We start from the raw sequence: 22,952 nt of genomic DNA on the forward strand, positions 1-22,952 counted from the left end.
AAGTCTTATAATTTCCCAAGTATAGGTCTTTAACTTTTTTTGGTTAAATCTATTCCTAGGTAGTTTATTTTTATGCAGCTGTAAATGGAATTGTTTCTTAGTTTCCCTTTCTGACAGTTTATTATTGGAATATAAAAATGCAACCAGTTTCTGAATATTTATTTTGTAACCTGCTACTTAATGAATTCATGTATCAGTTCTAGTAGTTTTTGGGTGGAACCTTTAGGGTTCTCTATGTACAGTATCATGTCATCTACAAATAAAGAGTTTTACTTCTTCCTTTACATACAGGGGTCCAACCTTTTGGCACCTCTGGGCCTCACTAGAAGATGAAGAGTTTTCTTGGGCCGCACATTAAATACATTGGGACATGTAATCACACAAAAAAATCATACTGTTTTAGGTAAATTTACAATTTTGTGTTGGGCCGCATTCACAGCCATCCTGGTCTGCATGTGGCCTGTGGGTCACAGGTCGGACACCCCTGCTTTGCAATTTGGGTACCTCTTATTCTTCTTACCTGTTTGCTATGGCTCGGACTTCCAATACTTTATTGAATAAGAGTGATGAAAGTGGACATCCCTGTCTACTTTCCTGATCTTAAGAAAAATGTTTTCGGTTTTCCCCTGTTGAGTATGATGTTAGCTGCGGATTTGTCATGTATGGCCTTTATTATGTTGAGGTATGTTCCTTCTATTCCCGCTTTGCTTAGAGTTTTTGTCATAAATGGCTGGTGGGTTTTGTCAAATGCTTTTTATTTCTGTATCTGTTGACATGATTATATGATTTTTATCTTTCATTTTGGCTAGGTGGTATTATCACATTAATTGATTTACAGGTATTGAACCAACCTTGCATTTCAGGAATAAATCCCACTTGATTGTGGTGTGTGGCCCTTCTAATATACTGCTGAATTCTATTTGCTAATAATTTATTGAGGATTTTTGCACCTATGTTCAGCAGGGTTATTGACATATAATATTTTTTTCTTAATAGAGCCTTCATCTGGTTTTGGAATAAGGATAATCCTGGGCTTGTAAATGAGCTTGGGAGTCTTCCCTCCTCTTGAATTTTTCTGAATAGTTTGAGGATAAGTGTTAATTTTTCTTTGATGTTCAGTAAAATTCATCTGTGAAGTCACCTGCCCAGGACTTTTTTTTTTGGATTACTGCTTCAGTTTTGTTTTTTGTGATTGGTCTTTTTCTATTTTCTGTTTCTTCTTGATTCGGTCTTAGAAGATTGTATATTTTTAGCAATTTATCCATGTCTTCCAGATTGTCTAATTTGTTGGCATTTAATTGTTAAAATAGTATTTTCTTATAATCTTTTGCATTTCTGTGGTGTCAGTTGTCATTTTCTTTCATTTCTGATTTTAGTTTTTTGGGTCCTCTCTCTTTTTTTCTTGATGAGTCTGGTTAAAGATTTATCAATCTTGTTTATTTTTTCAACGAACCAGCTCTTGTTGTCATTGACTTTTTATACTGTTGTTTCAACAGACTCTATTTCAACAGGTTCTATTCATAAGAAACACTTTTATGCATTATATTAAAATTAAAGTGGATCACACATATAGTAGTATTAGTATATGTTGCAGAAATTCTAAGTTGCATTTTAAATGAAATATATTACATTATGTCATTTTTAGGTCATATCTACTTAGATTTATGTACTTTTAAATACATAATCTTTCTAAATTATATGACTAATCCTCAAAAATTCATTTAATTCTTATCAGCAGTCGACATTTACCTATCGCCTGCCAATACAGACACAAACCGGAGCACGCAGTCTGATTTCAGTATTTGGAGTGCAAAGACCAGACGAAACTCATCCGTGGCAACCGAAGTGGGGTAGTGGGCACCCTTCGCAGTAAGGAAGTGACTAGGAAGGGGGTGTGGGTGGGGCCTAGACTGGGGCGTGTCTGTAGGGCATCAGTGACACTTTGTTGCTTGTCACAGCTGCTGGTTGCATGGCACGTTCACCATGTGAAGATTAACTGAGGGGTGGATTTAGGATTTGTATACTTCTGTGTAGGTGTACAAATCTATGCATGGTATACTTCCATCAGAAAAAAAGAGAGAGAAGTGAGGAGTTACTACTTATAATATTCTTGAATGCTTAGAATGTCCCAAGCACCATGAACAACAAGTCAGGCAATATCCTACATGCATCCTAGAATAAGGCAAATGTGTGAAATGCCAGCACTAAGTCCAGCCCAGAACAGCACCTAGTCAGCTGGTATAATTCACTTTAGGGAGGAGAGAAACCAAATGGTGCAGGCAGACTTGAAAGGCCGCATAGAATGGACCCAAGGACGCCTATAGGCAAGAGAACTGCGGGAAATGGGGCTAAAGGGTGAAGCGGAAGCAGGCCAGGGGGCATCAGAGGAAAAGGAATTGAAATTTCTCCTAAAACCCACAAGCCTCCAGTGGAAGGTTGTAAGCAGAAAAGTTCTTGGTCAGAACAGTTCACCTTCCTTTCTCACCCTCCTACAGTTTGCCCTCAGTTCTCCAAAGTTCCAGCTTTCAGCCCAAAAGCACGTCTGCATGTGTATCTCATGTAAGCCTGATGCAGTGGGGTTCTACTCTGGTTCCACTGGGGGGACCAGGGAGTGTTCCCCAGGCCGCTCAGCCCGGGAGGCATCCACCCAAGCTAAAATCATCCCAGTGAGCCTCTTTCATACATTTCATCACCGTGTGTCCCCAGGGCTGAGAAAATCTTGACTTCTGGGAACCTTCGAGTCTCGCATTGAATTCACATGTCCAAGTGCTCACAGCTCACTCCCCAGGTGCTTCCCAATCAGGCAGGGCCACTGTTGCTTGTTGGGTCTGGAAGGGACCTCAGAGAGTCCTGCCCCTCCTTCTCTCTCTGGGAAAAGGAAGCCAGACAAGTTCGCCCCATCACAAAGTGAGTGTAGGAAATGAGGGTTAGACACCCACTCTCCTGTCTCCAAACAGTTACAGCTTTACAATTTCCATTGTTAGAGCAGGGGTTAGGGAACACTCTAGCTGGGGACAGAGGGAGCTTGAAGCTACTTTTGCATACAGTTCTGTTTGAAATTGAGGGAACCTCAGCGTGGGCATCAAAGAGTGAGGTGCTGATGGAGAATGGGGAGGCTGGGGGGACACCGAGTCCCTCCCGCCCTGCAGCCTGCAGAATTCCTTTTGGTTTCCAAAGAGCCCCAGGCCTTCGCTGAACTACAGAACACACAAAACCTTTGTCCTCAATTTGAATATTTAATGGGCACAAGGAGCTACCACCAGAGAGAGAAGCAGGAGATAATTGGGACCTGGACAGGATGGATTGTGAAATGACCCAAATGCTTCCTTTCCCTCTCTCAGTGACACGTTAACCACCAGGGCACCTGCTGCTTCCTTTTTGAACTTGAGTCCAGGGTTCCCCTCGGGCACGGGTGGGGGCGGGGCAGAAGCGTTTTTCCATCTCGGAGGCCCCAGGGCCGTGGGCAGAGGTGCAGAGGAGAGGGAAGGAGAAAGGGAGGGCTGACTTCCAGCCAAGGGTTTGATGCTGTCCTCTGTCTGTTCTAGGGGAGGTTCAGACGCAAGAGCGAGATGAAAGCTGTGCCGCCACGGAGGTGTTGACAGCGCTGGAGGATGCTGGGAGGCCTGCTGTCGGCTCCCCGACAAATCAGAGCCGCGGGAACCACCGCGAGCACTTTCATCCTTCATTACCCCAGTTACCTTCTGAGGAAGAAGGCATAAACAGGCTTGGAAAGGAAATAATGCAACTGACAGAGGAACAGGCAGCTGCTGAACTGGAAGGGGTGGGGCGAGAGAGTCCGGGGGAAGGTCTGAAGGACGGAATGGGACCGTCCCCCCCGGGCCCCACCTCCAAGGCGCTGCTCCCCAAATCTTGCCAGGACCCCTCTGAGTCCAGCCAGCCAGAGGCCCAGGCTTCCACCCTGGAAGATGGCAAGGAGCCTGCAGAGGGTGGCGGCCCTAGGAGCACTGTGAAAACGTGAAGGGGACAGGGACCTGGCACGATGACACGCGACACGCCGAAGGCACGGGGACCGCAGAGAATTCAGTGTCAGACAGCTCTCTGAAGCTGCTTTCTCCTAAAACACCTCCAAGCCTGCAAGTGAGAAAAGACGCAGGTCCTGCCGCAAACTGTGACTATTCTGAGGATGCCAGCGGGTCTGATTTATTAAACGCGGGTCCTCAAGTGTCATCTCCGTCTTCGGAAGACGCGCGGCTGTGAACCTGGCGAGGCGCGGGATCGGGTCCACCATATGGCTGGTTTTCTGCATCCGTCTTCCTGTCAGTGTTTGTTTTATTAGAGATAGGTTTTTTAAATTAGCATTTAATGTTGTTGATCCAAATTATGGGAAGAGCTGGAAACCAATGGGATTTTTTTTTTTTATCAGATCTCGGTCTTTGTAATGGTTAGGCAGCTGGAGAGAGAGGTGTGATTGAGTGTAATGGGTCCAGAGGGCTCGCCGCCGCCCTTCATCACGCCAGGGCCCGGCAGGACCTGCCGTCGTGGGTGTTCTCGGCATCCCGCCTGCAGCCCTGTCTGCCCTGGCTCTAACTGGCAGGTGGAATGGGGCTTAAGCGGGCTCCGAAGGTTGGGCTTCCAGTTTGAAATCCACAGCCCCTGTGGAGACCCGTTTGCTGACTGCTAGCACTGAGTTTTCCAGCCTGTAATTCTGGAGGATTAATCGACCTGAATTGATGCAGGGATAAGAAGGGAGGAAGGGGACTTGGGGGTGGGGGGTTGCGGTTGATTTTTTGTTTCTGAGATGAGGTGAGGGCCGGAACCTGGGTGTGCTGTGCCTCTCTCATTCAACCTGTGCTGCATATAGGATCTTGTGGCCGCACGGGATGGGCCAAGACAGAGCTGCTTGGGGCCAATGTCCTGCCCCACCTGAAACCTCAAACCCCTCACCCCTCCAACAGAATGTGAAGTTTGCCTCCTTTGTGCCCTGCCTGTACCCTCAGGTACAGGGATTTTAAAGCCAAGACACAGAGCTTGTGGCCCTAGAGGGGGGAGAGAGGAAAACAAAGTAACTTTAGTACAGTCTGGAGTGGAGACTGTGGAACCCAGTACCAGCTCCAAGTGTGGGGAAGGAGGGAGTGGTCACCCCTACCTGGTTCTTTCCTTGGGGATAAAGTTGGCTTTTCCTGGCAGCATCTGGCATTGCAGAAAATTGAAGGCTCATCAAACGGTAGAATTTTCTTTGAGCCGAACTCAGTTTGTTTTCTCAGGAAGACCGGATACCAGATCCCGAAGCTCAGAAGACCTCTGAGAACCAGAGTCCCTCCTTTGAGAGACTCCCCGGCAGGGAAGAAAGAGGCTCCTGAGGTGGGAAGGGTTGGGAATTCTTCCTAAAAGTGGAATGTTGACCCCGGGATTTGTGATCACGTGGGTGGGCAGCCCATTCCATCTGTGGGCAGGAGCCACTCCGCTAGCAGAGTGGGAGCCTGGTAGGAATCTGTGCTGCCTCACCCTGAGGGGGAAAAGAACAGACAAGAAGGTCCGGTTCTTGGCCACATGCACAGCGGGGGGAATGCCAGCTGCTTTCTTTGCACTCACCAGAGGTCACCCCCGCCGGTGGCATGGGGCCATGGCCGAGCCAGGGTGCTGCTGCTCCTGGGGAGCTGGACACCCCACCTGCCCCTGCCTGCCAGGCCCAAGTGCCCCACTCTCCCCTCTGTGCTCCCCCCTCCCCCTCCCCCTCCCCAGGCCTGCCCCCTCAACTTCCCCTCCAGGGCGGTGGCTTTTGCAGCTGTGGAGAGACCTCAGCTGTCTGCAAATGTTCAACACTACTGCATAGGATGCTAGAGTCGCCAGAGGGAAACATAGCCAGGTTTAATACAATAATAATAAAAAGAAAAGTCTCTTCCCACAGAACCTCTGGTTTGGGCACGTAGTCAGCCAGGTGCACATCTTTAGGGCACATCATTACCTTCTGAAAAGCAAGGCTTATACTAAACTAAAACACATTCCACTATGGGCAGGAAAACTCCCATGAGCACCTGAGAGCTTGGGGTTCAGGGCAGGGAGGCCATAGAGTGATAACCTAAACTCTGTGTGTGCAATCAGCCTAGGAAGGTTTCGTGTTATGACATGGCATTGGAGCCAGTGAGTTGATCCTGTTGTATGTGTAACCTTGACCTTGCACTATACACATAAGTGACACTGTCCCACCTCTGCTATCCCAACCCAACATGGTTCTGTGTTCCATTAAAGAGAATTTCAGCAATTACTTGTGGTTGCCTTTTGTCTTTTTAAGAGTCACTGTGAAAGTGTGCAGCATTCTCTCTCCTAGTTTACCAGATGGCCCTGCAGTCCTCTCAGCTGTAATTCATGCTTTAAGAAACTTAATTCAAAAATGAATTATATTGCATGAAAAGAACTTTAGAAGTAGGTCATTCCAGGTCTGGTTCACTGAAGAAGGTGTCATCAAGAATCTGGGTTCTCCCCTTTCTGCTTGGTGTCAGCTACTTCCTCAACCTCACAAGATAGCTGCAACAGCTCCAGTCATCACCTGTTCTCACCTCTGTGTTCAAAGGCAGAAGAAAGTTTCTCCTCCTGTGTGTGTATGTTTAAGAGCAAAAAACTCAGTTCTTGTCATGTGTCATTGGTAACAAGTGTTGCATACTTATCTATGTCTAAACCAATTCCTGGCAAGGGAGATGAAATTATGTCATGGGTTTAGGTTTATCAAGATTGCTCTCTGAACTGGGGCAGGGCCTGTGCCTAAGCATGCAGACTCTAAGAGGATATAAACACCAAAACAAAAGTCAGGTCTTGAGAAATAATGGAAGAGTTGGGAATAGATTTGAGCATTGTCCCTGACCCCCAACATGTCTGTTTCCGTTTTATTTGTTTCTCCTTAAAAAGCCAGCATATTATGTTACTGATGAGGGTGGGGTTGCAGGGGATGGGTGGTGGTTTGTTGGTTTGTTAAGAAAAATGCCATCTCATCTCCTCTCTTCCCGGGCTGCTTTATCATCTGTCCTATTTTGCAGCTGAAGGGTTCCCACCTTTGTTTACCTCTTCAAGTGTATCTGTCCTTCCATTATTTTTCCAGCTCGGTTGCCAGCAGAATGCAGAACAGTCTGGATAAATGAAACAGAACTGACAGGTCTCTTAATGAAAGCTTGTTTGCACACAAGGCGTTTCTTGTGATCTCCCTGTACCTGAAAGCCTTTAGGTGAGGTTTTTTACATACAACTGTTTGTCGTTCTTTTAATTAAGGCCTGTGGAAATGGATTGGTTTTTGTAAACCAGGCATTTCTCACCCCTAACTCCTTCCCTTGCCAGGCCTCCTCTGCCCCCCCCCTCCCCCTTCCTTCCTTGCCTTGCACAGCTATTCCCGAAGCCTCTCTGGCTGGGAGGCTCCTAATGGCATTCAGATCCATCCGTGCTGGAGCCTCCTCCCCATTGGCAATCTTAAAGAAGCTAAATTCGTTTTCCCATCATCGTTCCTCCCAAACATACACCACCCTCACGGTGTGAAGTTCTATAAAAGGGCTCTGGGACCCGTCATTCACGTGTTGGAGAGCATTTTCGGACACGCTCTTCTGGCTGGAGTCGTGGCATCCCTGTTCACCATGGGTGATCAAAGGATCAAGCTCCTCTTCAAGGAATTTCAAGGGCCAGCTCCTTGCCCCATGTGGTTATCGTCACCGTCTCTTTAAAAGCACAGCATGCCACGGCTCCTCTTGGTTTCTCGCTCCTGTGAAAAAAATGGCCCTTTCTCCCAGCGCGATCACTTTCTCGAAGCCCCGGGGATGGCTTGGAGCCCTGCCTGTCTTTGAAAGAGTTCGCTGTTTGAGCACCTTCTCCCCTGCACCTATTCTGCTTTCATTCGGGAAGCCTCCATGTGAAATAATCTTGCTCCTTAATAATATTGGGGGCACCTTAGGGTGTCAAAAAGGCATATGAGTCCCCTTAATTCTCTACTTTAATATATTCCTCTTTTTCAGAGGTCTTTCTGAACAGAGAAAAATGTGAAGATCAGAGAGATGCAATAGAGAGCTCGGTAGTGGATCTAAGTAGAAATGAGAAGCAGAAAAGATAGGAAGGATCCGTCTCGCGATTATGATTGCTCCCAGAAACAAAACACGCCGGTGCAGCGAGAAGGCAATTTGAGGTGATAGGTATTGATGTGCCGCCTTACATTTCACATCACCTCTCGACTAAATGGGGATTTTTGGAATGCACAGTGCATGTTTGCATAATACTGACGAGTTTGACTTTCTGGAACCTATGTGAGCCCAGGAACACACATATTTGGGGCGCTTAGCCAAGACCAGCGATAGCCTATTAAGTGTGAAACAATTGGCTTTTTTTAAAAAAAGGCTAAACAGCTGCTATTTTGCTAATTTAAAGAAAGAAGTAACTTCTATTCATTTGCAGACCTTGTTTGATTGGACTCTACGATCATGGATCATAACTATATCATTTTGTTACCTGAAATAAAAATGTGTGCCCTAATTGGTATAGCTCATTTGGCCGGGCATCCTCTCACGAAGCAAAAGGTCACTGGTTCGATTCCCAGTCAGGGCACACGCCTGGGTTGCTGGCTCGTCTGCAGTCAGGGCGTGTGCAAGAGGCAACTTGTCAAGGTTTCTCTCCCTCCCTTCCCCTCTCTCTAAGAAGAAATAAATAAAATCTTTTATAAATAAATAAAGTAAAAATGTAATTTTCCTGATATATGTGATTAATTATCTTTATTTGGGTCATTCTCTCTACCCTCCATGCAGGCCGAGCACAGGCTGAGCATTTCTTCCAGGACATTGTATCATTTTATCAGTCACAATCTGTCACCTACAATTATTAGCTCATATGCTCGTCACGAAAATTATGGAGAATGTAAACATTGTATGCATTCAGTCAAAAATGTCAGATCCAAAATCAGCTGGTTTATTTCCTGCCGTCTTTCAAGTTGACCAAAGCACTCACTGATTTGCTCTATTTTCTTACGTTTTTAGTATTTCTGTATATACATATGCACTGAAAAGCCCAACTCAGAAAACTGCAGTGCAATTCTGAGAAAAAGCTTGTCCTAAACATCTAAAGATAGCATTTCTAATTATTGTCTGCATTGTGTTTAAACTGTGCACACTTGAGCATTATTCTCCTTTACCAGCTGTGTCTAGGTAGAGTCGTTACATCAAACGCTTCTAATTTTACAAAAAGAAATCAAAACAAGTGTGTGTTTAAGTCTCGGTGACAAATGCAAACCCGGTGAGTCAAACAGGCACACTGACTAGCAGGCTGGCTGGGAAGTCACACCAGGAACAGGGAAGCGATGAACGAGATGGATCTGTAAGGGGAGGAGGGTAAAAATAGCCCCCAAGGGCCAAGTGGGGTCCACAATCTTTCCCTCGTCTTAGGTTCCAGCCCCACCTCCATTAGCTGGGATCACGGAGTTTCTTTCCACCAGCCTCTTAATGGAGGCAGAGATCCTTACACACCTAAGAGGTGGCAACCTTTCCCGTGCTTGAATTTTTCTAGTTCAAGCTTCTCAGCACCTTACAAGGTGATCCAATCCATCAGTAATAGCTATTTGTCTGACCTTAGCCAGTGTTCTTAATTAGGCACTTACTAGATCTTTCGGTCTTCGTGTTATTCTACCCATCTTTCGTGAATAGATTTAATCCTCACAACAGTCCGGTGGGATCGTCTTATCTGACAGAGGAGAAAGCCCAGGCTGAGGGAGGTGAGGTGACTTGCTCAGCGTGTGAGTGCGGCGGAGCTGGGGCTCCACACAGGCCCTTCTAGCTGAGCCTAAGCTGCCAAGCACCACACTCTGAGCATCCTTTGCCCTGACAGTGCACTGTGATCTGGCCTTCTGTTATTTCCTCTCTATTTCTTGGCTCTGGAGCCCCATTGAATAGTCAGTCCATTCCCTTCCCATGAATGGAAGGAACAGAAAGGAGTGGGTCTGCTCGGGTCTCTCTTTAGTAAGAGAGAAACGAAGAACAGAAGGTGCTATGGTCTGGATGTGCTCCCCCCAAATAAACATGTTGAAATGCTCCCCCCCAGAGATGATAGTAGTAGGAGGTAAGGCCTTTGGGAGATCCCAAAATCATGAGTTGGGGGGGTGGGGGGTCGGGGGTGGGGAGGACCACTAATCTCATCAGTGCCCAAGGAGCTCCAGAGAGATCCCTTGCCTCTTCCACCAAGTGAGGGTACAGCGAGAAAGCACTGGCTTTGAACCCCAGAGATGCCTTTAACCTGACCGTGCTGGGGCCATGGTCTTGGACTTCCAGCCTCCAGAATTGTGAGGACTTTCTGTTGTTTTTGAGCTACCCAGTCTGCAGGGTATGTCGTGACAGCAGCCCCAACAGACAAATACAGAGGGCAAGTAAGTGATGGAAAGCACCAGCTTCCTCCTGAAACACGGATACAAACCTCCCAGGATGGTCCTGAGTTAACCTGCACTCCGGGCTGCAGAGTCGAAGATGGCATGTTCGGCACTTTACTCCTGTCCATCACGTGTCCCCGTGTAATCGCTGCCTCGTTTTCAGAACTTTCATTGTGGGGATAGGTAAGCACGTCTCTGAGATCAGGATATTTAAAGACTTGGTTTGCTCATTTCTTTTCCGTACTGACCCGGACAGTTCAAGTTAATATTGCAAACCGGTGAGAACCAGTGGGTGGAGCAAAGTCACCGGACAATAATAGCCTTTCTCTCCCGTCGTCACTTAGTTTCAAGGAAAGAATTTTCAATAACAAGTTAGTCTTAGTAAGAGGTAAAAATAACCACTGGGGATGGGTTTCTGGCTCCGGTTCAGTTTGACTCACCCTCTTAAGAGTCTGGGAGACATGGAAGCTGCCTCCAAGTAACCAGGGTGAGAAAGACCCAGCTAGAGAGTGGGTGTACTCCAGGAGGTCGAAGAGTTATTATGAGGACTTTGATTCAGTAAATGAAGGTGGATACGCAAGACTGATCTAGTCTATATGTAGATTATAATTTTCAAAAAGAGGCTGAAACTCCAGCAGGCCCTGAATTAGAATGAGCCTGCCTTTGGACCCCACTGTTTCCAGGAGCCTTGGCGTCCAGAACAGCATTGTCCTGGCTGTGGAAGGGCTGACAGCTTCCTTTGCCAACACCCACCTCCCTGAAACTTGCCCAGTGACATTGCTTCATGGGCCCTGTCTCGACCGTCTGGGAAATGGACTTCACCCTGCACTTGGGGGCAGATGCGGGGAGCGCAGGGCCCAGGCCAGTGGCCCTAATGTCAGAATCTCCAGAAGCTTACTGCAGATAGATTCCCTTCTCTCTGGTTGGGTCCCCAGCTCAGGACGTAGCCCAGGAAACTGAATTGTTTTTTCCTCTGTTCCCACAAAAATCTTTGCTATTTCCAAATAGTAACTGAGCCTGGGAGAGAGGCCTCAAACAAACAAAAAAAGTAACCAAGGCCCTGGTGCAATACTGAGCTGCTGTTTTTAATGTGCAATGTGAAGACTGGCAAACAGCCCCAAAGGGTATCTATCTGCTCTCTGCAGGGTGGCAGGGTGCCAAAAGCAGCTGAAGACTGGCATGTGCTGGCAGGGCCACATGGTGGTGGTGGGTGGGGAGGCCGGGATCTGGGCAACCTCAGGCGGAGTCCCGGAGAGCATAGGAGGAATGTAAGGGGTGGGGGTTGGGCGAGTCCTTAGGGCAGAGAGGTGTCTCAGGGCTCATGGGGTGAGGGTCGGAGTGTCAGGTAGAAAGGGGCCTTAAGAGTCTAGGAGACCTTCAGAGATCTTCAAGGAAGGTGGGGTATGTGTTAGATGGAGGGGTGTATGTCTGGGGGTTCTCAGAGCCGGGGGAGGGGGGCTGTGCTCTGAGGGTGGGGCTGCCCTCTGGATGGAGGCATGTGTCTCAGCATACCTGGTTGGAGAACTCAGGGTAGAGGGGACTTCTGGGGACACCTCAGCCATGGTGGAAGTGGGGCCACAGGATAGAGGGTGTCTCTGGGAGCAGAGGGAGAAAATCAAGGTGGGGGCAGGGTCTTGGGGCACATGGAGAGGATCTCAGTGCTCTTCGAGGAGTTTCAGGGTGTGGAAGGGGTCCTGAGGCACCTGGAGTGGATCTCGGGGCTCCAGAAGGGGTGTTGGGGTAAAGGGGCTCTGGGGCGTGCAGGAGCTCTCCGCCGCGATCAGGCCGTCTTGCACTCACTGTCCCGCCTCCGCTTCCTGCGCTCCTGCAGCAGGCGCGCCCAGGGCCCAGGTCCGCACAGGCCCACCACGCAGCAGGCCAGCCGGCGGCCCGCGTTGCCGTTCTCCAGACTGGCCGGGTTGCCACCGCGGCCCAGGTCGTCTTCGCCCTCGTGCACTACCACGGCTCGGCCCACGATCGAGTGCGGGCCGCTGAGCGAGGCGACGAGACCGGAGCGGTACTTCCAGAGGCTGCCGTCCCGCACAGCGAAGTTGCCAAAGTCTCCCGGATGCTGAGGGTGCTGCACACCCAGCGGGTTGTAGTGCGGCCCGGTGGACCCACAGCCCTGGCTCAGGTCCCCGAACTGGTGCACGTGGATGGCGCGTTTGGTGCCATTGGGCTCAGGCGGGAAGCCCTCCAGATTGAAGAAGGCCTCGAGCTGGGCGCCGGGCGCAGGCTGCCGGAAGAGCACGAAGCCCGTGACCTGCGGCTGCTCCGCGTCCAGTGAGGCGGATGGCCGCACCTGGCAGATGGCGTGGAGTGTGGGGTCCTGGCCACCGTCCGCTGCCCGCCCCCCTGTCACCTCCTGCCAGATCTCCGTCACTTTGGCGTGCATGTCGCGGATCTGCTCCTCCGTGCTCAGACTGGCGTCCGAGGCACAGGCCACCAGGAACAAGGAGGCACACAGCAGCGCCAGCATGGCTGGAGTCCGGCACCTGCGGGCCCGCTGGGGTGGGGGCGGGACAAGGCTTAGTCAGCAGAGACAGGAAATCTCAGGGACCCCAAGTCCTTGGATCTAATCTATCCTCTCCAAAGGGGACCTTGCCCACCCCTTCTTTCAGCCCATATTTCTCTAGGGCTTCCCGAGTCCCAGGAACTGTGTCAACTGCTCTGCTTTTCAAGATGATTGACACAAATATCTCAAGAAACTCGCAGGGCTTTTTATGAGCCACAAATCTGATCATGGTCCTCTCAAGTCCTCTCTTCAGGAGTGGGGAGTCTCAGGTCAAAGGCGGGGTGTCTCAGGGCACATGAAGGGGAATCTCGAGGCCCTTCCAGACAGTCCCCCCCATCTCCCCTCCCCCGCCACTCCCTAAGCATCCCCCCTTACAGGTAAGACTTGCTGTGAAGTTCTGTGCCCTCTCTCTGAAGTGCCCTATGCCCCTTCTCTACCATGCTCAGTAGACGTGAATGCAGAAACTCTGTTTTATTCATCAGTATCCCCAGCACCTGGGCCCACACCTGGCAGTGGGAAACATTTAATATGTGATTGTTGAATGAGGAATTCACCGAGGGACAGACACGTCATCATATCATTCCAACCTCACTCTGTGATTAAAAATGGAGCCTTGTGCTAGGGATGGATGGAGGAAGTAGTGTCCATCTCCCTGGGGAACTCCAGGAAGGCTTCCCAGAGGAGGTGACTCTTGAGCTAGGTCCTACAAGTAGGAGCTTTTGAGCCAAGCTCAGTTGGAAGCCCACTTCCAGCAGAGGGCACAACACGACATAGTCACAGGCTGTGGAAAGATACTGTTTGTTTTGGGGATGGGTAGAAATTCAGTGTGGCTGGAACCTGGCCCGTGCCCCCAGGGAGGAGTCGAACCTTGAGAGTAAACTTTGAGCCTGGGATTGAGGGGCTGGGTTTGCTGTGCTGAATGTGGATATTAGCTAGGAGGCTTGTGCTGGTGGAAATTTTAAGCAGAAAAGGGGATGATGAGATAGCTTTTTAGTTCATGAAGTGTGGCAGGAAGAAGGACATGGGCTAGATTTGGGGTATCCAGAGGATAGGGGGGAAGGCTGGGAACAGCCTGGGCAGAGATGGGAACACAGAGGGGGAGAAGCAGAGACAGTCAGGGGGCAATGACATGGGGGGCTGTGGCTGGAACCCAAGCCAGCGGTGAGGAAGGCTGTTTCCAGGTGGAGGCAGCAGAGGCAGAGTGGGGCAAGGGCTGGGGAGACATATTGTGGGCAGCCCTGGGTAGTGGTGGGGAGGGGAGAGAAAGCCGCGGAGGGTGGCTGAGGTCCCAGGAGAGAACGGGTGTCTGGATGGTGGTCCAAGGCCCCGAGAGGAAGGAGACAGGGGCAGATGCTGGGGAGGTCCCAATTGGGATGTTCCACAAACCGTTGGCACTGACTATGGGACTTGGAAGTGGAGGTGTAGCTGGGAAGGGTTCTCAATATTGGCTGTGCATTTTTAAGATTCTGACTTTTAAAAATCAGAGGGCTAGGCTCTACCTTAAGAGATTCCATGGGCTGGAATTGTGTCTTTAATTAATTTATTTATTTTTAAACTCCATCAAAGACTCTGGGACCCAGCCAGGATTTTAGAGTCAGACACAGATTCAAATCCTAATCCCAACATATAGTAACGGTGACATCACCAGGGAAGGTTTGACTGACCCTCTCTTAGCTGCCTGTGAAATAAGGCCAGTCATGCCACCGAGGGTCACTGTGCAGATTAAATGAGAGGGCATATGCTGAGCGATTGTCATGTCTTTAAACCCACAGGGATCGATGCTACCTCCAAAAAAACTGATGGGAGGGGTCAGCTGCACTTTCAAAGGCCTTCTCCAACCCCAAAGCACGTGCCATTCCAAAAGCCAATGCCCACGTTGAGTATTTACACTCTCCATCACCATTACAGAAAGGTGAGCTAGTAGGAGACTAAAAGAGTGGATTCGGAAACTCACTGCCTTGGTCTGAAACATGACTCTGCCACAGACCCTCTGGGGGTTGCCGTTACTGTTATTTTTCTTACAAAGTAGCAGAGGAAAATGCTGGGCTGCAAACTCACACCAGGCTCCACCTTCTCTCCCAGCCTCAGTTTTCTTAATCTGCAAACAAGGGTAATGACTCCTCCCTTAGAGGTTTGCTGTAAAGCTCAGAAGAGACAATTACAATCGCTAACATTTATCGAACACATGTGCCAGGCACTGGTAAAAGCAGTTGGCACATTTCCTTCATGTGAGCCTCACGAGAACTCTGTGGGGTGTTGTTGTTACCCCTGGCCTGTGTGAATTACTACACAGAAGCCCAGGAAGCAGGGACCATCCCCTCCAGAGCTTAGCCCCAAGCTTTCCAACGCTGGGGACCAACTCCGCCTTCTGTGGCCGTCTTGCCCCCGGGGAGGGCTGTGCTCATTGGAACGTTCTTCCTTAAAAATGTAGAGCAGAACCAGATTGCTCTCTTTCAGGAACATTTGGGTAATAATTAACATGTCATGGAGATATTTTTCTCTTAACAAAAAGGAAATTCTCCCTGAACCCCAGTAAGCCCTGACTCCTTGTTTCCCGAACCGTTGAGTCCTGCCCCGTGAGGCTGGCTTGCATCAGGCTCAGCCTTTTTGCACAGTTTCCCCTTTAGTTTGAACTGTGGGTGACCAAGTAGTTTTTTCAGACCCTGTTCTGTGCCTGGTCTGTAGGGGAAGGTAAGATTATCAGAGAAATGGGACCAAAAGGCCACCAAGCCTGGGCCTCCTTACTGGGTCTGGTCTCAGAAGATGGCAGCCTGGTCCATTCTAATCCCTTGGCTCACTCATACAAGGAGCGAGCTAGAAGCCTGAGCCACCAAGCCCACCCCTCTCTTCCCCCATAAGCAGATGGCTTTTCCTCAGTAGCTCCTGCCCCTCAGAGCCATGCAACATCCAGAAAGGGCAGCCTTGCTCCCTCCAGATCTTTCTTTTTGACACTGAAGTCCTCTCGGTCTGGCCTGGGCAGACCCAAAGCAGAACAGCTTCCTCCCCCAGTTGCCTCCCCACCCCTTTCCTTGACTCCCCACTCATCCCTCAGAGCATCCAGCTCCTCTGTTTCTCTCTCAAGAAGACGATCAAATACTTTTCCAAGACCAGGCCCAATGTCCCACCCTGGTTTCAAACTCTTACTAAGCAAACTCAGAAGAACGAAATGAACCTCATCTTGGTACCCACCTTTCCAGCTCTTCCAAGTGTGGGGCGGAGGGCAGCACCGAGCCGTATCAGTGGGAGGAATGCAGACCGACTCCTGCGGCTGGGCTGTTTGTGGGTGTGCCGGAAAGCCAGCCCAGGGGAGTGGTCACCCTGAAGAAAGAAGGTCATTGGGCCAGTTAGGGAGGGAAAGCAGGCCAGGCTGGCCCTTGATGAATTGCCTCATCTCCTTCTCCTCCATTCCCTCCTCCCTTGGCCTCTCCCCAGCCCCAGGGCTCCCCAGCCAAGTATTCCTCATCATGACTTCACTGGTTTGTGCAGACGTAGCCAATGACCTTCAGCACGCAGCAGCAAGGGAATAAAAATGAGGCAGAAAATAGCCTCTTTGGAGAGGTGTACAATGGTTTCTTTCTTGAGAGGCCCTTTGCTGTCACCCGACTTCCTTGGCCATTGACTTATTTTTGCTGGACGCGTCTATGATGGAAATGGGCACCTGACAAATACGCATGATGTTTTCTCAGAAGTGCGCCGCGTCACCTGGGAGACAGGAGAGGCAGCTGTGGTGGGCCAGGTTGCAGCATGCCAGCTGTGTCTCCTCCTACTGATGTGCCCCTGAACGAGCTAGCCCCCTGTGCCTCGCTTTTCCCATCTGTAAAATGGGGGTATAACACCACCTGGTACTGTCGTCATCAGAGTTGCTGTCACTTTGTTAGGGAAGTTGTGAAGGAGCACTGTAGTCTCCTACACAGGGTGTGTAGTCTGGGCAAGCCCTGGGCCCATGCCATCCCCGGCGTCCTTTTTTCTTTTGCTGCTGGGATCCTTTCTCAATCACAGAGCTCCTTCCAGAAATAGAATCTTTTGTTCCCACGTGGGGAAAGGCAGTTTTTCCGGCTGCCTCTGTGTCCCCCAGCCTTTCCTTCACAAAGCGGTGCTCACTCCATGCCAGCTACTGCGCTGGGTACCGGTGCCCCAGGCTGCAGGAGTCCCTCCGCTCTGGGGTCTCACCTCCGGGGAGGGAGCAGCGGTGTCAACAGGTCCATCCACTACTGAGAGGGGATGCAGCTTCAGAAGGACAGACAGGGCCCTTGGAGTACCCAAACACTGGCCCTAACCCCAGAATTCCAGACCTCTGGGCCCCACTCCAGGCTGAGTGTGTCGAGGGCCAGGAAGAGCTTTCTGCAATCATCTTCATAAACAGCTGGTCACTCTAGTGAGCAGCCAAGTTTGCGAACCACTATGTGACAAGAACAACTCAAACAAAAGGTCTTTGGCTGGGAGTAGTCATTCCAGAACTTAAGATGGAAACTTCTGGGAACTCAGAGACGCCGGCCCCTCCGCCCGCCACCCACCCTCAGGCTCGCTGGACACTCAGCCGCATCTGCTCAGTGCTTGCTGCTCTGCATTCTGCTTCTGGGCGACTTGTTGACTTGTTGTCTTGCCGACTGGCTCTTCTGAGTTCCAGGTTCCGCCTCCCACCCCGCCCCACCCCCCCAGCATTCTGGTTTTCATGGTGAATCGTCTTTCATCAATTTGGAGAGGTGTAAATCTGTATGTTTGTTCAGTTCTCGAAATAGTAATTATACAGGGTGGGGCAAAAGTAGGTCTACAGGTCAGTATTTCAGTGTGTCGAGTGCAAGGCAGTCACTGATGTCAGAGAAATAACTGCACCAAGTAGAATCACCTGTGTCTCTAACTGTTATTTTGTCTCCACATTAGGCTGGGAGATAGTAAAGAGTAATGACTAGCAGCCAGAGGGTCTTCAGTTTAAACCCTGACTTTGCTATTTTCTACCTTTGCAACTTCAGACCCATTACTTACACTCTCTGAACCTTATTTCCTTACCTACGGCAGTGAGCAAATTAATAGCCACACGACAAAACTGTGGCAAGCATTAAATAACATACTATAAGGAAAAGTGTCTTGTAAAGTGTTCTGTTTCAAGTCCAGAAAAACCAACCCAAACAAGCAAAATTAGATTGTATTGACCCTCATAATGAAAGTTAGAGCTCCAGGCATGGTGAGATCCAGGGGCTCCAATACTGCTATCGGGTCCAGATTTCACCTTACTTTTATTCTGCTTCCCTCCACATTGGCCCTATCCTCTGACAGTTTCTTCCTTAATGGGGCAAGGTGACTCCAGTCTTTCTCATCCAGTTTCAAGTCCAGGGGGAAAGAGCGGATACCTTCCTTCCAACAGTTCCAGCTAAAAGGCCATTGCATCTCATCGGCCCTGAATAGATTATCCTGGAGCCAATGCAGTGCTGAGGTTTGTCATGAGCCTGCTTCCGAAGCAAGGGGTGGAGGCAATGTCCCCTGCATTGACTGAAAATGCAGTAGTTTCCAGAAGGGAAATTGGGGGGCTGTTGCCAAAGGGAGGGGAATTGAGTGTTGACAGGCCTGGGTGAATTTCTCCTAGGAGACCAATTCTGGAACTCCACATGGAGATCTTTCATGGACCTTAAAAGAAGTAAAGTTAGATTAAATGAAGAAAGCACCACCGGACACAGTGGTCATGAACTTATATGGGGGAACAAAAGTAAGTTTGCGGTTGTAAGTATGCAAAACACAGAGTTTCTTCTTGTATTATTATTTACTAATTGTTGTATTATTTTTTAATACAAACAACTGTAAAACCTTTTTTTGCCCCACCCTGTATGCAGGAGAGATCTCTGCCAGAAGACTTCATACTACTCTTACACAGAAGTACCAGTTGTAAATAGCTTCCTTTGCACATTGTTCTAAAAACCAATAGACTTCAATTCCACTGGGAAATAAGTGGTTACCCGGAGGAGAACATTTTAAAAGCAATAATTAGGGTTTCGGTCTGTCTCCCTTAAAAGCTGGCTTCTGTGTGATGACAGTTTACCCATCCAGAGGTTTCAGATGTGCCTGAGAAAGTGTGCCTTTGCCTGCCCAAGGTTCTTCCAGAAACCACCAGGGGAGGGGAAGTAGAACCAGGTAAGCGCATCATTCAATCTTGGATCCTGTCATTTTGTCCAAAACACACTTGGGTAATATGGGGACAAAGAAATTCCTATTGGCAAGGAGGGTAGAAAGAAAAGAAGCATCGTTTGTATTAACAAGAATAAAGTAAATAACGTCTAACATTTGTTAAGTGACTCTGGGTGCCAAGCACTGTAAGCGATTTACATGCACCTTTTAATTCGATTTAATGGCTCTGCTCCTCAATGAAAAGACAGCTTGCATTCTGTGTCCACGTCACATTCTGGCAAGTTTCCTTTTCACTGTGAACATGTCACCCCTTCCAGTCCAGTGCTGGGACAAGGTATTTGACTCAGTAGGTTAAGAAAACCCGTCAGAACCAGGACCTCCTCAGCTGGGTGCACTTAGTTGCCTGTGTGGGGACAATGACCAACAATCAGACACGAAAGCAATGGCTTTCCTCCCAGAAGGTAGTGTGTGTGAAGTATTCTCTCAGGAAAACATGAGTGAAATCCCTCTATTCTACGTTTGCATGGACTCAGAGCCTGCCTGCAGGTCCACTTTCTGCCCGTACCTGTGAGAGGAGGCTCCCGTCATTTCTGCTCCACCACGTTAAAACCAGAGGCTGCCCTGGCCGGTGTGGCTCAGGAGGTTGGAGTGTCATCCAGTGAACCGAAAAGTTGCAGGTTCAATACCTGGTCAGGGCACCTGCCTAGGTTGCAGGTTCAGTCTTCAGTCAGGCTGAGTACAAGAGGCACGCGATTGATGTTTCTCTCTCTCTCTCTCTCTCTCTCTCTCTTTCTCTCCCTTCTTTCCTCTCCCTCTAAAATAAATAAGCATGTCCTCAGGTGAGAATTAAAAAAATAATGAAAACAAGATACTGTACAAGTAACTTCAAAGACTATCCAAGGTAGTACTGATTTCCTTAAAATAATTGCGAGGACATTCCACTTGGAAAGAGAAGCCTTTTCAGTTTACTTTCTAGTCATATTTATTAAAAAATACTGTTGAGCCCACAGCCACACCTCCCCATGTTCTTGCTGCCTCCCAGGATACAAGCTGCAAAGCCAGATGCCTGCTTTCTCAGCATCCCTTTCCGCTGATGGTGGTCATGTGACCTAGTCCTGGCCAATGAGACACAACCGGATGTGACTTTCTTTTACTTTCATTGTAAAAGGAAACAAAGTGGTGGGTGCCACCCCTCGCCCCTTTCTTTTGCCTTGAACATGGATCGAAAGTTTAGCCATGTGAGAGTTCCCTTGAGATCATCAGTTGACAACACTGAGAACCAAAGGCCAACGTACATGGGATGGAGGAGGGGAAAGATGCAAAGATCCCAGGGCCTCAAAGACATCATTGAAAACATAACACAAACAAGCTGAAAACGAAAGGGGGACAAGAGTGCCGCGTTGAGCACCCTGACCAACACCAGCAGGGCTCCAGGCTTCTGTGAATAGGAAGAAAATAAACCTCCGTGTGTCCCACCATTAGGGGGGTTCTGTAACACCCAGATTTATGCCTAATGGATATAATTACGTACCAGAGCCTGTCCCAGGCACCAACACCTCTAGCCTCACTTCAGTCCATTTGGTGAGACCTTTATAGACCTCCATAGACCTTCACTATATGTCAGCCCAGTAAACCTGGAAAAATATGGGAATGCTGGCAACTGTGGCCAATTGTGGGAGGAATTGGAAATGGCGCGGCAGAGGAAGATTGACGCTGGGGTTTAAACCCAGGCGCGGCAGCCATCTGGCGTCTTTTGGGGACCATGCGGCTTAGGCCGAGAAGAACCATGGACTTCTATTTCTTTTTCTGAGATACGGTACCCTGGCCTGGGCAGAGCGGAAGGACTATGCATTTGTGGGTATTCTAAAGGAGTCTGGGATCTCAACGATGACATTAAGTTATGACTCAAGTTTGTATAACTCTTTAAATAAATAATCCCTTTCCTTTTCACCAATCTCTGGCACTGCGAGACGTCTTTCCCTGGCAGTGGGCAAGGAGAACCTAGTCTGGGGGGTGGGGGCCCCTGGAGCACAAGGGTGGGTCCATTCAGTGATAGTGTACCATCTGCTGCTGCGGCTCCTCCCCGGCCTGGGGTCTGCTCTGTAACGCCTTCACCTTCCCCGCTGACCTCCCAAACACACACCTGTAACCTCACCTTAAGGCAGACGTACTCTCCCCACTCGGCCCGCCTGGCCCAGTCCCTTTCCTGCCCAGGCCCAGAGTGACCAAACTAACAGCACGCATGGGCACCACAACCCCAGGGAGGGTGCGAGAAACACACGAACATCACAGCATGGAGAGAACAGAGTCAAGGGACGGAGGCGAGAGAACCTTCTCTACTCCTGGGTGTAGGGGCAACTTGCTGGGAGAAACTACAGAGGAGAGAGAGGTCTTTTTGAGTCCGCCTCCCTCTTAGAAAATGAATTAGGAAGTCTAAAGGCTGTCAGGACTCAAAGGTTTCCGACTCAAGGCCCCGGGAAGGCCATGGTCGGAAAAGCAGCCATGTGTATCGCTGAGAAGATGAATCCAGTATGGTTCTGACCACTCCGAAGTGACGTCCTCAGTAGAATGGGTCATAACTCCTGTCACAGCCTCCAAACCACCAGTACCTGCCAAGGCCACCCGGAGAGCAAAGGCACAGGACAGCGGCATCTGGAAGAGTGGGAGGTTCTGTGGGTCCCTGGAAGCACGTCATGACTTTCATTTCAAAGGACATTGTAGGGATCGTGTAAAGGGATCAGGCTCCTCACTGGCTCTGGGCCCAGCTGTGCAGGACGCCCTCTCGGCCTTCCGGAGAGAACCGGGAGGAGGTCCGGGTCTCAGGACATCTGCCTCACAGTGGGGGTGTGATAGGTGCTGCTGGCACCCACCCACCCCGCTGGGGATCAAGGCATGGAACTTTTCAAGTCTCTCTCCCACCTTCTCTCCATCTCAGCAGGGCACTGGTTTTTCTCCATACAACTCTTACGTGAGAAACAGGAGTTTCTCTCTTATGGGCCCATCTCCCTCAGAAGCCAGAGCAGAAGAAATGTAATCTAACTGCTGGCTCAAATGTTTGATTTTACTTACAGAGACATTTTAATAACCAGAGCACTGTTCTCATTGCGTGATATTGACCAGAATAAAGTTAAAATTTCATTTGTGAGCACATATTCATGATATAAAACTAATATAGACTTGAAATTATTTTTTAAATGCATTTACAAGAACAGACACGTGTAAAAAAGGCCTGTGCACGGGCTGAAACCAGTGTGTCTCTCTCTCTCTTTCACTCCTAGCCCCCTGAGTTTGATGGTCTCACACAGAACCTGAATATTTACTGCGACAGAAATTAAAGCTCAAACACCTGTGGAGGCCAAACAGGTCACGGAGTGAATTAAGTGGGTCAGTCGTACGTCATTGCCTTTTTTCTTTAAACAAACAGCCTTTTATCCACAGTTTTTCCCCACAGAACTTCATTTGTTAAACTTTATCTCAAGGAAACTTAAAAAATTTTAAGTAGTAATTCCAGGCCCTAGTGTAGACCTTGGACCTACTTAGACATAAACGGGATGAACAAAATTTAAATTTTTTTATTTTTCCTAAAAGAAGGGTTTTGTTGTGTGTGTGTGTGTATGTGTGTGTGTGTGTTTGGTTAGATCAACATTATAGATAAAATCTGTGGCCAAGAAACACAATTTTTGACCTGATAAGGAAATCATGGTAACCTGACACATGGCCAATGTCCTAAGACTAGAATTAAAGGCATTCTTTTGAATTTTGCCCTTTAATAATTTTCAGAGGAAACCATGAAGTGGGCTTCTGGCTCTCAAAGCTTGGTAAAAAATAGCAAGTTTGCAGACCTCGCATAATGTATGTGAAATGCGGCAGGCCAAAGGGGTGAATTTTTCCTGGTGGGGTTCTCACTGCTCACTGGTTTGGGGCTCATTTTCCATAGCCTCCTCTCCCTGCTGCCCCTCCTCTCATAGTCTGCCGCTGCTC

General features: G+C 49.0%; 2 protein-coding genes across 3 annotated transcripts in view; one reads left to right on the forward strand and one right to left on the reverse strand.

Moving 5' to 3' along the window:
- The window catches only part of CCDC149 (coiled-coil domain containing 149), a 97,555-nt gene extending 91,329 nt beyond the window's left edge, over nt 1–6,226 (forward strand). For both annotated transcript variants that reach the window (XM_037044891.1, XM_037044899.1), the window contains one exon: nt 3,546–6,226. In XM_037044891.1, the coding sequence (XP_036900786.1) occupies nt 3,546–3,979 (434 nt within the window). In that variant the 3' untranslated portion in view covers nt 3,980–6,226. The remainder of the gene's footprint in view (nt 1–3,545) is intronic.
- Nucleotides 6,227–11,403: 5,177 nt separating this feature from the next.
- Nucleotides 11,404–16,151, reverse strand: SOD3 (superoxide dismutase 3). The gene is made up of 2 exons (XM_037044911.1): nt 16,044–16,151; nt 11,404–12,845 (listed from the first exon to the last, which is right to left on the reverse strand). Exon 2 carries the CDS (start codon nt 12,816–12,818, stop codon nt 12,120–12,122), a length of 699 nt encoding a protein of 232 aa, XP_036900806.1. The 5' UTR covers nt 12,819–12,845; nt 16,044–16,151; the 3' UTR covers nt 11,404–12,119.
- Between the last annotated feature and the right edge of the window lie 6,801 nt (nt 16,152–22,952).

The sequence above is a fragment of the Sturnira hondurensis genome, unplaced genomic scaffold (assembly GCF_014824575.4).
Source record: "Sturnira hondurensis isolate 20B ecotype Veracruz unplaced genomic scaffold, ASM1482457v3 Scaffold0000780, whole genome shotgun sequence".
Lineage (NCBI taxonomy): Eukaryota > Metazoa > Chordata > Mammalia > Chiroptera > Phyllostomidae > Sturnira > Sturnira hondurensis.

What these genes read in the sequence shown, in the direction of transcription:
- SOD3 (XM_037044911.1), bottom strand. Translation starts at nt 12,818, where the DNA reads ATGCTGGCGCTGCTGTGTGCCTCCTTGTTCCTGGTGGCCTGTGCCTCG.